General features: G+C 41.3%; 1 protein-coding gene across 1 annotated transcript in view; it reads left to right on the top strand.

Moving 5' to 3' along the window:
• elovl2 (ELOVL fatty acid elongase 2) overlaps positions 1-17,400 on the top strand; it is a 111,438-nt gene that overhangs the window by 17,017 nt on the left and 77,021 nt on the right. The window contains exon 2 of the mRNA XM_072283738.1: positions 15,988-16,051. Coding sequence (XP_072139839.1) covers positions 15,988-16,051 — 64 coding nt within the window. The remainder of the gene's footprint in view (positions 1-15,987; positions 16,052-17,400) is intronic.

The following is a 17,400-nucleotide window of genomic DNA, read 5'->3' as shown; positions in this document are numbered from 1 at the left end:
GTCCAACCCTTTCAACATTCGAAATGTTTCTATGAGATCCCCTCTCATTCTTCTATACTCTAATGAATACAATCCAAGAGCCGACAAACGCTCCTCATATGTTAGCCCTTGCATTCCAGGAATCATCCTCGTAAATCTTCTCTGAACTCTCTCCAACATCAGTACATCCTTTCTAAGATAGGGGGCCCAAAACTGCACACAGTATTCCAAATGAGGTCTCACTAATGCCCCACAAAGCCTCATCAACACCTCCTTACTCTTATAGACTATTCCTCTTGAAATGAATGCCAACATAGGATTCGCTTTCCTTACCACCGATCCAACTTGGTGGTTAACCTTTAGGGTATCCTGCACGTGGACCCCCAAGTCCCTTTGCACTTACGATTTTTGAATTTTCTCCCCATCTAAATAATAATCTGCCGGATTATTTCTTCTTCCAAGATGTACAACTGTACATTTGTCAACGTTGTATCTCATCTGCCATTTCTTTGCCCACTCTCCTAAACTGACTAAGTCTCTCTGCAACCTTTCCGTTTCTTCAACACTTCCTGCTCCTCCACCTATCTTGGTGTCATCCGCAAATTTAGCCACAAAACCATTTAATCCATAATCCAAATCATCGATATACATCGTAAAAAGAAGCGGCCCCAACACCAACCCCTGCGGAACACCACTAGTAACGGACAACCAATCAGAATAGGATCCCTTTATTCCCACCCTTTGCTTTCTGCCTATCAGCCAATGCTCCACCCATTTCAATATCTTTCCTATAATTCCATGGGCTCTCATCTTATTAAGCAGCCTCATATGCAGCACCTTATCGAAGGCCTTTTGAAAATCCAAATACACAACATCCACAGCCTCTCCCTTGTCAATCTTATTCGAGATTACCTCAAAAAATTCCAATAGGTTGGTGGGGCAGGATCTTCCCTTTATGAAACCATACTGGCTTCGGCCTATCTTGTCATGCACCTCGAGGTATTTCATAACCTCGTCCTTGAGGATTGACTCCAATATCTTTCCAACTACCGATGTCAGACTAATAGGTCTGTAATTTTCTTTTTGCTGCCTCCTTCCTTTCTTAAATAGCGGAGCTACACTTGTGACCTTCCAGTCCTCCGGCCAGAGTCTTATTGATTCCTGGAAGATCATTTCCAATGCTTCCACAATCTCCAAAGCCACCTGCTTCAGAACCCTTGGGTGCACCTCATCCAGACCGGGAGACTTATCTATTCTTAGTCCACGTAGCTTCCCAAGCACTTTCTCTCTAGTAATCTTGACTGTACCTAATTCTATTCCCTGATACCTCTGGCTGTCAGGTATATTGCTCATATCTTCCACTGTGAAGACTGATGCAAAATACTCATTTAGTTCCTCCGCCATCTCTTTGTTATCCATTATAATTTCTCCAGCATCATTTTCAATCGGTCCCATATCTACCCTTGTCACTCTTTTACTCTTCATATATTTAAAAAAACTCTTAGTATCCTTTTTATGTTAATCACCAACTTCCTTTCATAATTCATCTTTTCTTTCCTAATGACTTTCTTAGTTTCCTTCTGTAAGTTTTTAAAAGTCTTCCAGTCCTCATATTTCCCACTAATTTTTGATTCCATGTACGCCGTTTCTTTTGCTTTTATTTTTGCCTTAACCTCCCTCGTTAGCCACATTTGTGCCATTTTTCCATTCATGATTTTCTTTTTTCTTGGAATATATTTTTCCTGCATTTTCCTTATTTCTTGTAGGAATTTCATCCAATTCTGCTCTGCCGTCCCTCCATTTAACTTACTTTTCCAATCGATTTGGGCCAGTTCCTCTCTCTTACCACTGTAATTTCCCCTGTTCCACTGAAATATCGATACACCTGATACCAGCTTCTCCTTTTCAAATTTGAAACTGAACTCAATCATATTATGATCACTACTTCCAAGGGGTTCCTTTACCTCCAGCTCCCTAATCGCCTCAGGTTCGTTACACAGCACCCAATCCAAAACAGCCGGTCCTCTGGTGGACAAGCTGCCAAAAAGCCATCCTGTAGGCATTCTACAAACTCCCTCTCCTGAGATCCATTACCTTCCTGACTTTCCCAGTCCACTTTCATATTAAAATCCCCCATAATTATCTTGACATTATCCTTCTGACTCGCTTTTTCTATTTCCAGCTGCAACTTGTAGTCCACATCCCGGCTGCAGTTTGGAGGCCTGTACATAACTGCTATTAATGTCTTTTTACCCTTGCCATTTCTTAACTCAACCCATAAGGATTCTACCTCTTCTGATCCTATGTCCCTTCTTTCTATTGATTTGTTATCGTTACTTACCATCAGGGTCACGCCACCCCTTTACCTACCTTCCTATCTTTCCTATACACTGTGTATCCTTGGATATTTAGCTCCCAATCACATCCATCATTCAGCCATGACTCAGTGATGGCCACAATGTCATATCTTTTAACCTGCAGCTGTGCAGCAAGGTCATCCACTTTATTTCTAATGCTGCGTGCATTTAAGTACAGTACATTTAGATCGGTATCTGTTGCTGATTGATTTTGCTATATTTCTATTTTGCAGCAAATTATCCTGTATATTCACCGGCCTGTCCTTCTTGCCATCTTTGCTGCACAGTATTTTTGACTTATTTCTATTTTCCTCTTCCTCGACCCTAACACCTTGGTTTCCTTCCCCTTGCCAACTTAGTTTAAACCCTCCCTAACAGCTATATTAAACAATCCCGCCAGGATATTAGTACCTTTTGAGTTCAGGTGTAATTCATCTTTTTTGTATAAGTCATACCTTCTCCAAAATAGATCCCAATGATTCAATAATTTGAAGCTCTGCCCCCTGCACCAGTTACTTAGCCACACATTCATCTGCTTAATTCTGCTATTCTTACCATCATTAGCGCGCAGCTCAGGCAGCAATCCTAATATTATTACTCTGGAGGTCCGGCTTTTCAATTTTCTTCCTAACTCCTAGTAATCTTTCTTCAGGACCTCCTCTCTTTTTCTGTCTATGTCATTGGTACCAACATGTACCAAGACTTCCGGCTGCTCGCCCTCTCTCCTCAGAATACTCTGGACTCGATCTGAGACATCCTGTACCTTGGCACCAGGGAAGCAATACACCATCCGGGTATCCTTGTCCGGCTCGCAGAATCTCTTGTCCGTCCCCCTTACGATGGAATCCCCTATAACTACCGCGTTTCTTCTTGCTCTCTTGGTTTCGGCACTGGGAAGAATGCCAGAGTCTCGTTCACTGTGATCCTCCTCTGTCAGGTCTGCCTCTTCAACAGTATCCAAAACGATATATTGATTTCTGAGGGGGACTGTCACAGGGGTGCTAACCACTACCTCTCTATAGGTAGTATCCAAGCACAACACTAATCCTAGATGCATACCTATAATGCTACTCTTTGTACTAAATACCGAAAAACTGTAACTTACTCCGTTGCTATGAGACTCAACGGTTGCAGGAAGCCTCTTCCCGTCTCCGCCGAAGCCTGTTGAGCCAAAGCCCTTTCACTCTGCACCCTCTCATTCTGCAGCCTGCTCTGACGCTGCCCGCTGGATATGGCGGTTTTCTTTCTAAGCTGTTCGCGCTCAACTGGCTGACGTCACGCGCCTGCGCAGTCTGGCCTCTCTCCTACTCCGAGAAATAAAATGTCTTCTCGATGAAAATCCTTAGCCTCTTACTGCTGTCTTCTTGATCCGAAGAGAAAAAGTCTGTGACTTCCTTCCTCTTTTTAAACTGTTCGTGCTCAATTAGTTGACGTCATGCGCCTGCGCAGTCTAGCCTCTCTCCTACTCCGAGAAATAAAATGTCTTCTCGATGGAAATCCTTAGCCTCTTACCGCTTCTGGTATTATTCCAGTCTCATAAATGTCATTGATTAAATCAGTAAGTTTTTCAATTCCATAATCTTCAAGGGCAATAATTTGGTCTATAATTTTTTCTGTTACTAATTCATCAGGACTTGCTGCCTTTCCTTTCTTCGTCTTATTTAAAGAGTAAAGGCATCCGTTAGTCTTGTGAGACCATGGATCTGCGCCTGGAAAGTCTTCACTCTTGTGAAGAGGCGCAGGCCTGGGCAAGATTGTATGGAAGATCGGCAGTTGCCCATACTACTGCAAGTCTCCCCTCTCCACAACACCAATGTTGTCCAAGGGAAGGGCAAGGGCCAATACAGCTTGGCACCAGTATCATCGCAGAGCACTGTGTGGTTAAGTTCCTTGCTCAAGGACACAACACGCTGCCTTGGCTGGGGCTCGAACTCACGACCTTCAGATAGCTAGTCGAATGCCTTAACCACTTGGCCACATGCCCACATGTCATCTTATTTATTGCATTATGAACTTCAGATTTTAAAATACTTGGACTTTCAATGTTTTTCTTAACCTCTGGTTTTTTGCCTCGATCGTCTTCACCTTGTCCTACTTTAGCATTTAGATCTCCCATGACAATAGCAATATCTTGAGATTTGCATCCATTCTTTGCTTGTTCAAGCTCTTCATAGAATTTATCTGCATCTTCATTTGTTCCATCTGTTGTTGGTGTCCTCTGAATCTAACAAGAAGCATTCTTTCTGATATTGTCCAATGTCCTAAAACACTTTTTGCCATGTTTTCATCCATAAGAATTCCTACTCCATTAGTATGGGATGTTCCACAAGAATAAACTAATGTTTTATTTCTAATCTGACATGTTCCAGCACCTATCCAACAAACTTCGCTAATTCCCATGATGTTAATCTTCAGCCTTTCCATTTCATTTATCACATTGTCCAATCTTCCTGCTTGATATAGGGTTCTTACATCCCAAGTGGCAATAATTTTCTTTTGTGTTACTTTAATTTTATGAGCAGTAGCTTGATGACGGTCTGGGATCCCCTGCTGGCCAGAATCAACCCTACTGATCGAAACATCTTCAGAGTTGTCTTGAAGATCCTCCTGACGCTGTTGTTGTGTGATACATTTTGTGAGTTTGACCATGGTTTTCTCAGCAAATTGCAACGGTGGTTTGCTTTTGCCTACCGTTGGGCGAACTAAAGAAATCGCTATTTCTCTTCCCAAATGTTCATCTGCCTATACTATAGCCATTAACATTTGAGGTTCCTTATACCGTCCTTGTTAAAATAGGTGGTGAGCTAGATTGCATGGAGGTTGAAGGAATTCTTTCCAAAGTTGAGTGGAGCACATGGACAACACCAGTCATCCCAGTACCCAAGATGAATGGATCTGTTGGGATCTCTGGTGATTTTAAGATCACTGTCAGCCTAGTACTGAAAGTAGATCAATACTCTCTGCCCAGAATAGGGGATACCTTTGCAAACCTTTCTGAGGGAAAACACTTCAGAGGCCTATTTAGAGATGGAGATGAAAGAATAGTCCAAAAGTGTTCCTCACCATGAACTCTCACAAATAACTTTATTGGTATCATAGTCTTATTTTTGGAGTAACATCTACACCTGCACTCTGACAGAAAGCTCTGAACCAGGTGCTGCAAGCCTGCCCAGGTTACTCATTGTTACCTGGATGACGTCATTGTTACAGGGGAGGATGACAAACATCTCCAAAATCTCAAGACAATATTAAAAAGATGAGAAGATTATGGGCTCAGAGCACAATGCAACAAGTGTAAATTGTGTAAACCAAGTATCTATTACTGTGGTCACACCATTGACACACAAGATACACACAAGATTTACACGAGCGTGCTGAGAAAAATTCAAGCAGTGGTGGATGCCCCAAGGCCAAAGGGCTTGTCATATTTGTTGTTCTTTTCAGGATTTGTTAATTATTATAATGGGTTTCTGTCAAACCTGGCTACTCTGCTCTACCCCTTGAAGTCACTACTGCAGATCAGGAAGAAATGGCAATGGACAAAAGAGTGTGATGTGGCTTTCGAAAAGGTAAAGGAAATGGTGACGTCAGACACTATACTCACACATTGCGATCCGCATCATCCAGTGAAGCTTGCCTGTGACACCTTGCCTTATGGTGTCGGGGGGGGGGGGGTCATGTCACATGTCATGAGTGATGGAAGTGAATGCCCCATAGCCTTTGCATCATGTTCTCTTACCACCTCAGAGAAAGTTAAATGCAGATTGACGGAGGCTTTGAGTCTGGTTTGGGGTGTGAAACATTTTAATCAGTATTTGTGTGGGAGAGCGTTTACCCTCATTACTGATCATCAATGTCTAGTGTCTATTTTCAATCCACAGGAGGGTGTTCCGCTAACATAGCAGTACGAATGCAGAGGTATGCTCTGCTTCTTGGTAAACACAACTACACAGTCATATTAAAGAGAACAACTAATTATGGAAATACTGATGGATTTTCCCGCTAACCCTTGGAAAATAGAATACCTGAAAAATTTACAAAAGAGGCCACTCCTCTTGATGCTTTCGCTCTAACACAAATGGAAAGTCCCCCTGTTATGGCAGAGATGATCCAAAGGGAAATTGGAAAACACCCCACACTGTCCCAGGTCTACATGGGCACTCAAAATATTTGGAATGTGCAGCTGGAACTCCAGTTCCCCTATTTTTAGTAGCACTGGGATGAATTTGTCCTTGACAAGGGTTGTCTTAATGTGGGGATTGAAAGTTGTTGTACCTTTCAATTTGAGAACTAAATTGTTGGAGAAGCTATGTACATGCAAGTCGTTATGGTGTGATCAAACAGAAGGCATTAGCTTAAAGTTTTGTCTGGTGGCCTGGGATACATCAGCAGATCAAGCCGCTACACTGTTTGGGATGCCAACACATTGGGAAGATGCCAAGAGCTGTGCCCCTCCATCCCTGGGAATGTCCTGTATTGCCCTAGCAAAGAATTCATGTGGATTTTGCTGGACCATTGATGGACAGAGATTTCTTGGTAGTAGTGGATGCAGATACAAAATAGCCAGAGGTGTTCCTAATAGCCTCCACTACAGCCTCACACATGGTTGATGTGTTGAGAAGTCTCTTCTCAAGGGCTGGGGTTCCAGAACACTCAGGCTATGTCCACACTATGCTGGATAATTTTGAAAACGCTGGTTTCGAGTAAAATCAACAGGCGTCCACACTAAGCGTTTTTCAAAATATCTCTGTCCACATTAGACGGATATTTGGGCAAATCTCCTCCTACCGGGCATGCGCAGGACACACAGAAAACAAGCGAAGAGAAAACAGTATACTTGGTGTGCGTTTGTCCAGTTACAGAGTAGAAAAAGTTAAAAGAAATTGCTCTTGGCTGTCGCGCAGGAGGACTTAAAACTAAAAAAAACAAATACTGGAGCGTATGGAGGCAACGGACAGGGATTTCACGGACAGTAAGGCCTGGCTGACGACGGACATTGAAAAACTGACTAACTCTGTTGCATTAATAAAGCACTTTGTTAAATGTATATAACATGTTTTCATCAGTGTTATCTGTATTTCCATACAATGTTACATTAAGCTGTTACATATCCATTGTCAGAGAAGTACTTGCATAAATAGGTAAACCACCTTCATACAAGCAAGGACAGAAAACAGGGCAGAGTGAGTATACTTACTTATTCAGTAAGCTATGGGTCAAAGTCTTTGGTGAGTACATTTCTAACTCTTCTGGCTTTAGTCTCATTGCTGTCTGTTCTGAAATTGTTAGGTTATGTGGGACGTTGCGTTCAAGAAAACAATGAAATGCCGCGCTGCGGCCATCTGTTCCGGCTCATCATGACAGCGTTTTTAAATAGTCAAAAAAGCCCACTTTACAATTTAACTCTCACGCTGTTCACACCGACTGCGCGTTATAACAGCCATACGGCAGTGCTTGCGCAGTACCAAGCAGAGGCAGAAAAAACATCGTTGTTGTCGTGTTGTCATGACAGCATTTTTAAATCTCTCCGTTTACCCCGTACACACTACAACAGATATTAGGCGTTTTCAGATTTATTCATTCTGGAGACCCTTTCTGAAAATCTCCATTTTCGGGGGATGAAAACGCCGCTTTAGAGTGGACGGAGGGTCAAGACGAAGAGAAAAAGCTTCATTTTCAAAATTATCCGGCGTAGTGTGGACATAGCCTCAGTCAGTGACAATGTTTGTTGCGGAACAGTTTCAGTCACTGAATGGAATAAGACATATTGCATCTGCAGCATACCACCCAGCTACAAATGGTTTGGTGGAAAGATTTGTTCAGAGCCTAAAGAAAGCAATGCAAGCAATGTCAACAGAACACACTACATTAACACTGGATCAAAAGCTCGCCAATTTCCTTCTTGCCTGTCACAATTCAGCACACTCCACATCAATAACTCACCAGCTATGCTGCTCTAGGGTTGTCCCTTGCGCTCCTTGGTTCTCCTCAAACCCAATCTCAGAAGAATGTGCAGTACAAAAAGTTGAGACAAATTGAATGCTCCTCAAACAAGGAAGTTTGATATTTCACTCCTGGACAGCAGTCCTGGTGAGGGACTACAGAGGTGATCAAAAGTGGGTACTTGGGAGGATTAAGGACAAAACTAGATCACTCTCTGACAGAATAGAGACTGTGTCTGATAACATCTGGAGATGACAAGTTGATCAGTTGAGAGCAAAATTGAGAATAAGAGAAGAAAGGTGGCCAGAGCTGTCAGAACCACTTCCTGCAGTCCCAGAGTCAACTCCTACAACCACCATGGAGGAAGCTTCCAGAACCTGAGATTGTTCCACAACCCCAAGTCTCACCTATCAAGCAGAGTGATCCTCCTTGTCAGGAAAGATGTTATCCCACAAGAGTAAGACATCATCCAGAGCGATTAAATCTTTTGGCCTGAATGGGACAATTTAAAATTTACTATGCATGGAGGAGTGTTGTGTCTTTAATATTGAAGTAATATTCGAATGAATAATATTGTAAATATAATTTTAAAGCATACTTTGTTTACATAATTATGGGCTATATGTAAAGGTATGTTAATGTTATACATCATTACACCACTACATGATATGTATCACTAAAGTAAAAACAAAACTAAGGCATGCATTCCTGACTCCATATTTTTACTTTCAATTAGTTTTATTTTAGAGTTACAAAAGATCACAGTATCCCTCTATCAACACCCTTAACTCTGCCATCTAACTACACTAAGGATAATTTTAAGTGGCCAAGTAATGTAGAATGAATTTCTTTGGCTCAGGAAGGAGCACTTGGCACACTAACTCCATGCCAACCATCAAGTATCCATCGACACTGATCCCATTTTATTCTCTTCATATTCCCATCAATTCCCTTCAAATTCTACCATTCACCGGCACACTAGTGGCAATTTATTATAGCCAGTTAATCTGCCAGCCCTCATGTCTTTGGGATGTGGGAGGGAACAGGAGCACCCGGGGGTTGTCCAGGCAGTCACAGGAGAGAGGGGTCTTCACATAAACAGTAATTTAATCTGGGTCTCTGCAGCTATGAGCTGCTTTTATAAATGCTGCACCATACATTTTATCATTATAACACTAAGCCTGATTTGATAGCACACTTTAAAAATGACATAGAAATCTAACAAACTATTAACTACAAATTCTTGACATGAAATTTGCTGTTCTGGTCTGGCATTTTTTTACTGCATCATACTGAAGTATTCACCCTTCCATAATCTTTTCATTACCTCCTGCAATCACTGCACTTTCGAGTGCACCATACATCAGTGTAGAATATCTCAGCAATCAAAGGCAATGTCTACCTTCAGGTTTATTGCACTAATTTTCTTGTAATTCTGTTTGTTTAACCAGACACTACAAGTATTCTGTGCCTCCTCTGAAGCTGCACTTGGAGCTGAAGGTATGAGGTATATTGTAAGCAACCACATAGGTTAGATTTTTAAATAGTTAGAAAATCAAGAAGCAAGTAGACAAATTAGTTACTACATTTTCTTCTCCCTTGGCATGATAGCTTTAAAAATTTGCTCAGTATGAGACAACATTTTTATGAACTGCATTCTACAGATCAAAATCTTATTAAAGATGGATTTATTCAGGGCTGTATTTGCATATTCTTGGACAAACAGTTTCACAGCAACAAATTTAATGCAATTCCTAATGCCATGCTATTTGTATAGTTCCAAGTAGCAATGCTGGGACACGTGGTGGGAAATCCTTTGTGATCCACATGATTTGTGACAGAAAGGACTGCCTTGTGCAAATTAATCCCAGACTTGGAATGGTCTACAAGTTGGAGAAATGCCCAGCAGAATCTTTGACGACCAACACAAAGTCTTCATTATCTCTTAGCAGCATTCCAAAGTGCTAGAGAGCCTTCTGTTAATTTATTAAAAATCTGTTGTTCACTTGTTTTTAGAGTAGCTTGTGGCCCACCGAGGTAGTATAAAAGTGGAAGGTTATAGTAAACCAGATTATGAGCCCGCTAGAGGTATTATTTGTGATTGGTCAAATTCAGTCTCATTTGTCAGCTGTTACTTTAAAATTGAATGTTTACAATTAACAATCTTATGATGGCTGTTTAAAGGTTTATAAATGAAGGGTCTTGGCCCAAAACATGGACTATTTCTGTAGATGCTGCCTGGCCTGCTGACTTCATCCAGCGTTCTGTATGTGTTGCTTTGGACTTCCAGCATCTGCAGACTTTCTTGTGTTTGTTATTTACCACCAATTCTGACTGGTAATAAAGAGGACATTCTATGACAATAGACTGTCACGTAGCCATTAAAAGTTGTACTTTAAAAGTTACAAGATATGGAAGTGGTTCTTATAGTTATACTCCAATGAAACACGGAGGCTCAATGACATTTTGTGTTCTGCGGTTGTTTTGAAGGAGTATATCCTTGTTGTCTATTACGAGGGGTGATTGATAAGTTTGTGGCCTAAGGTAGAAGGAGTCAATTTTAGAAAACCTAGCACATTTATTTTTCAACATAGTCTCCTCCTACATGTACACACTTAGTCCAGCAGTCGTGGAGCATACAGATCCCTTCCTTGTAGAAGTGGTCCACTGCAGGGGTGATTGATAAGTTCGTGGCCTAAGGTAGAAGGAGTTGAGTTATTAACTTCAAACTTTCTGCATAATCACTTAAAGAGTTGAACTGCACATGCATGTAACGAGAGCTGTATAACTCATCTCCTTCTACCTTAGACCACAAACTTATCAATCACCCCTGCTGTGGACCACTTTCTGGAGGTCCAAGATGCTGACTTCTACAACGGAGGGATCTGTATGCTCCATGACCGCTGGACTAAGTGCATAAATGTAGGAGGGGACTATGTTGAAAAATAAATCTGCTACGTTTTCCAAAGTTGACTCTTTCTTCCTTAGGCCACGAACGTATCAATCACCCCCCCCCCCACCGGTACAATAAGGCCCGTGGACATTTGTGAAGTAATTCCATAATAATTTGGAAATAACTCTGGGTCATGGATATCGTGTGGATAGTCAGAGGCCTTTTCCCAGGGCTGAAATGGCTAGCACGAGAGAACATAGTTTTAAGGTGCTTGGAAGTAGGTACAGAGGAGATGTCGGGATAAGTTTTTTATGCAGAGAGTGGTAAGTGCATGGAATGGGCTGCCGGCGATGGTGGTGGAGGCGGAAGTGATAAGGTCTTTTAAGAGACTCCTGGATGGCTACATGGAGCTTAGAAAAATAGAGGGCTATGGGTAAAGTCTAGGTAGTTCTAAGGAAGGGACATGTTCGGCACAGCTTTGTGGGCCGAAGGGTCTGTATTGTGCTGTATGTTTTCTATATTTCTATGGTCATGTTTCTGTGTAAAATCCTAGGTAGTTGGAACATGAAATAGTTAACTGATGGAATCAGACTTAATCCCAAGAAAGCTGAGAAGCCGGAAGGTAACCCAAAGCACCAGATGCTGAAAACGATCCAAATTACCATAACTAGTTTTGTGTGTGGTTGTTATTGAGAACAACATTGAGCTCAGCTCTGAGGCCTTATGAAGACAGGCAGCCTTCTGAGAACTTGTCTCTCTAAGCTTGTACATGAAGCTGAGAAGTACCCTATGGGCCCAATTCCAATAGAAGGAGAATTTTCTTTTTAATAATGTTTATAATATTGAAAAAAATCTCCCAGATGAATAACATGATGTTTCAACCTTTCTTACACCAGTCCACCAGCTGCTCCACTTCCTCTCTGAACTCCAACTCATCATTGTTGTTGATGAGGCCAACCACTGTTGTCATCTGCAAACTTGTGCTGAATCCTGCAACAGTCATGTGTCAGCAGTGTGAACAGCAGCGGGTTGAGTACACAGCCCTGGGGAACACCCGTGCTCAGCGTAATGGGATTAGAGACATTGTTGTCCACATGGACTGACTGTGGCCTTTCTGTTAAGAAGTCCGGGATCCATTTACTGAGGGAGGCATTGAAACAGACACAGTAAACTTGTTTTTAAAAATTTTTTTGCTATGAATTGTGATTGTATTTGCGTCATTAAATGATGGAATTCCAATAGTTTGAACTGCTGTTACAATCTGTTACAATGTTATTTTCCTAATTAGCGTAAACTTAACATGCATGTTAATTCATTTTTTCCTATAGTAAAACTATTATAGTAAATTGCTAATTACTATTTACTACAGTAAAATTGGATAGCGAAATTACTATCCAAAAAAGTCAAATACATATAGCAGGCCCCCTTTGCCAAAAAGGTAGCATTTTCCCCCTTTTATGGAGTGATCTAGCTGAAATTTTCAATAAGAAAATTGGCTGTATGCAACAGATGCAGGCAAATTGTTTGGTCTAGTGATGTATTCAAATGAGGACAATAGTTTAAAATGTAGGAATTAATTGTCATAAACCTAATCATTGAATGTTGGAAGCTTATGAATCACAATAACAAAGCAACAAATGCTGAAAATACCCAACAAGTCTGTGGCGGGAAATAGAAATACTGTTGAAACCATAACTTTCATTCTCTATAAATATTGGATAACATGCTGGTTTTGTTTCAGGTTTGCAAAATCTGAAGTATATGATTTTTGTGCTTTGAGTCACTTTGCCTGATTAGAAACATTTCCGTTGGGGGCAGAGGCTTAAGGAATGCCTGTTTTTGCACAGGAAAATTTAGAAAGCTTTCAATGGAGCTCCGTGCACTGAGATGTAACAAATCAATTCCTATATTGAGGATATCATACCCCCTCAGGAAGTGGTGAATTTTAACATTTTCTGTACTATTAGTACTGTTTTCAGTTCTGTCTTTGAAACTAAAACAGGTAAATGGTATAGTGCAACAGATTTTAGGGTGAGATATCTTTCATAGAAAAGGTATACGAAAGTTCCTTCAGCATCATCTAGCAAATTATTTGAGCCTCTCTTTTTTTCTTAGGCTGTCCAAGCCCATTATTGATATTGCTTGGACAACTGACAGAGGCAATTTGTTTGAGAACTCTATCAACACTTGTATGCATCTTTGAGCTGGATACAAAATCCAAGATATAACCCTGAAGTATCATGTCAAGTGGTTTATTCATAAAGGTTGCCTAAGGTACTTTCATAAATCTTAAAGGAGTTTATATAAGTGCATGTTTCACCATCTTACAGTGGTACTAGAAGTGGTTCACCTAATCTTCCCTCTTTACTCCTTCAACCTTTGGAGAGTCTGTCATGCGTGCTGTGACATGAAAAAAGCATCTTTAGAGACACAAACCGATGAATTAGAAGCAGGTGCAGGTTACTCAGCCCCTCGAGTATATTTTGTCATTTAATAAGATCATGGCATCTAAAACGTAGATCATAGAAACAATTGTAGAATACACCTTCTGGTGCTACTTGGCCACGTCTTCAGTGATGAACCCGGAGTCATAGGGTGTTTCGGGTCTTTAATCATCAGACAACCTCGACTGGGCAACCCAGCCGGGGGTGATCAGCCCCCGACTTGTGTCCAAGTGGCGCACTAATTCACGGATCTCCCCTCCGGATCCACAGCCACCGTGAGGCCTTTTCAGCAGCCTCCAAAATGTTCTTGGTGGCTCTTCTGCACTGCAGTCCTTTAACTCCAAGGAGTTTTAGGGTCTGCTGTAATGAATGGCCAGCAAAGCCCTGGCACCCAACTTCAACTGGTTCACAGCGAGCTCTCCAGCCATTGCTCCAGCATTCTGCAACAAGATCTGTGTATCTAGCCCTCTTGCACTCGTTGGCCTCTTCAATCTGGTCTTCCCGGGGACAGTAAGTTCCAGTGGGACCACTTGCTTTGTAGACTTCGATATTAACGCCATGTCCAGGCAGAGCAGAGTGACTGCGATGTTCTCTGGGAACTTGAGCTGCCTCCCTAGGTCGACTTGGAGCTGCCAGTCTCGTGCAGTGGCAAGAAGCCCTCCCAAGGAGCTAGGCTAATGTTGAGTCTTCTCCCCCGCTCTACAGCACAATACTTGTCCTTCGGCCCACAATGCTGTGCCGAACATGTACATACTTTAGAAATTACCCGGGGTTACCCGTAGCCTTCTATTTTTTTTCCATACGCAACTCTACTTTTTTCTATTACACAAAAAAGTCTATATTTCTTTCCCTTAAAAACTACTGTGTTTCCAATACACTTTGAAGAACAGATTTCCAAAGAGTAATGTCAGAAAAGATTTCACTTAATCTCTGTCTTAGATGGACAGTCCCTTATTTTTAAACAATGAGGCCTAGTTGCAGATTCTGTCACAAGAAGAAGCAGTTTCTCCACATCCAGCCTGTCAAGACCCCAGCATCCCAATGATAATTCACTCTCACTCTTGCAAATTCCAGCAGAGGAAGTCCAAACTTCCTGCATAACACAACCCACAAATTTCACATATTAGTCCGTGAAACATTCTCTGAATTCCTTCCAATAGGTTAACCTTCCTTAAACAAGGAGACCAATACAGATTTCAGATGTCCTATATCTGTGACCTATATAATTGAACAAATATCTCTTTACTTCACTATTTCAATTGTCCTACCAATCAATAATAGCACCTGTAAGCTGTCTAAATTTACTCGCTACACATACTACTTGAAAATAACACTCAGACACATACATTCCTCCGTTTCACAAAGCTCTGAAATCTCTTACCATTTTAATTATAATGCTTAATTTTTATCTTTCCTCTCAAGATAAAAATGTTTTGTTTTTATGATAAATGTGAATTCTATAGGATTCAATGAAAAACTCCATAGAGTTTCTATTGATTACAGGAGAGGAATGACAATGAGGGACTATGGTAATGATTGACTTAAAATCTTTGAATGTAATTATGCACATATTTTTAATATTTTAACCGTTCTAGGTTTTATTATGTTAATTAAAATAAGTGCTTTTAAAAATGTTAACAGTTTGAATGGCATTTAGAATTTCAAAATATTTCTGACATTTTGAAATACTTTAAGAATTCTGGATGACCCCCAGCCTCTACTTTCCACCTTTATACTTAGCACAGGGCTAACTCTGACTCACCTCCCCATTCACTCCCAGAGATTGCAGAAGGCCAAGGCACTGGACAGGGCTCACCATAGTTGATTTTGGGTGACAAGCACAGAATGGGAGAAAAATAGATGTTTAGGATGACTTTTCTTTGGAGATCACCCAGTTCACTGCTGACTATAAATTCTGGGACCTTAGGACACTGAACCTTGACACCAATTGTTGTTCACAGTTTGAGATTGTCAAGACCAGGTAAGACAGTAATCATTATGGATTGACGAGAAAGTGTCCAACTGACAGGATGGCTATCTCTCGCTTACAGTTAATTCTGTTCTTACGTCTTAGATTGGCCATAGCTGAATATTCATTTCCCATGGTATTCCCACTCACAGAATGCTAAACAACACTTCATAAGTTGCACATAATTGCAAATGTCATTATAATTAAATGTATTTCTAACATTTAGGGTCCACAGAGCTAGTTGGTTAATCGGGCCATGGATTAGAGTTGCACTGGAAACTAATTTTACTGTTAATGTTAAAATATTGAATATTGCAGCTTCATTTCATTTTGTCTAAGTGTTAAGGTTTTATATTTAGACTTGAAATCTCATTTATAAGGTGTTGTAAATATTTCTTCCAGAACCATATCAAAACTTTGGACAAACACGTGAATTCATTTGTGGACTACTTGTTCGGAATTAGAGGTAGGTCAGTATTATCAGAATGAATTCTGGTAGTGTGTATGAAATATGAATGAGGATCTTCAGAGAAGCAAGTAGGATTTGTGTGTATGAATTATATATACTGAAGTGGATCTCTACATTGACCAAGGTGCAGGATTTTGTTTTGTATTTAACTGACTTAGACTTGTGAGGAACAAAGGTGCTTAAGTTATTGTAAATGCTGGAAAGACTTTAGTCAGGATACCCAGCCTCTGACCCATGGTAATGACTACAGTATCTGGGTGTTGATCCAGTTCAACCTGAATTGGATCAGGGTGTTGATGACAGGAAATCCCACACCACCAGATTGAAGTACAGCTACATTCTACAGGTTTCCCCCGCCATCCAAAGGTAGAGCGTTCCTATGAAATGGATCGTAAGCCGGAATGTCGTAAAGTGAAGAAGCAATTACCATTTATTTATATGGGAAAAATTTGTGAGTGTTTGCAGACCCAAAAAAAACCTACCAAATCTTGCCAAATAACACATAAAACCTAAAATAACAGTAACATACAGTAAAAGCAGGAATGATATGATAAATACACAGCCTATATAAAGTAGAAATACCTTTCTACAATCATTGCCACACTGTTCACCATAGCCAAAATCTCACGCAAGCGCTCTCGGCAGAATTACTCTCTCCGGGATCCTTTAAGCTATGAAGCTGCCAAATCATACCAAATAACACATAAAAATACACAGCCTATATAAAGTAGAAATAATGTATGTACAGTGTAGTATCACTTACCGGAAAAGGGAAGACAGCGCCGAGCACATTGATGATGGTGTGTTAGGCTGAGTCGTCGGAAGTTGGGGTGGGGCAGTGGTCCCCAACCTTCGGGCCGCCGACCGATACCGATCCGCGAAGAATGCGGCGGTACAGTGGTAGCCGGGATGCACCCAGCACATCTTTAAGAAAAAAGCTGAAATAAACAAGCTAATTAATTAGGTGCTGCGCAGCACGTAAATGTCGGCCCAGACCAGAGGTGACGCAACTGGCAATCGCCTCTGATCTGGGCTGACATTTACGTGCCAGGTGGCACCTAATTAATTAGCTTGTTTATTTTGGCTTTTTCTCTTAAAGATGTGCTGGGTGCATCCCGGCTACTGTTGTACCACTGCATGCTTCGCGGCAATGTATCGGTCCACGGCCTGGAGGTTGGGACCACTGGGGTGGTGGGAGACTGAGGTGTCATCTCATCGTCGTCTGTTTCCATCAAGGCAGGCAGGTCATCTTCTTCTATGTCTGCCTGCCTGGATGTTAAAGGTCGAGGTTCGTCGTCTGCTGTGGCTGATGTGGAAGGCTTGAAAAACGACAGTATGCTTGACTG

Source organism: Mobula birostris, chromosome 19 (assembly GCF_030028105.1).
Source record: "Mobula birostris isolate sMobBir1 chromosome 19, sMobBir1.hap1, whole genome shotgun sequence".
Lineage (NCBI taxonomy): Eukaryota > Metazoa > Chordata > Chondrichthyes > Myliobatiformes > Myliobatidae > Mobula > Mobula birostris.
This window is presented reverse-complemented; position numbering and strand designations above follow the sequence as displayed.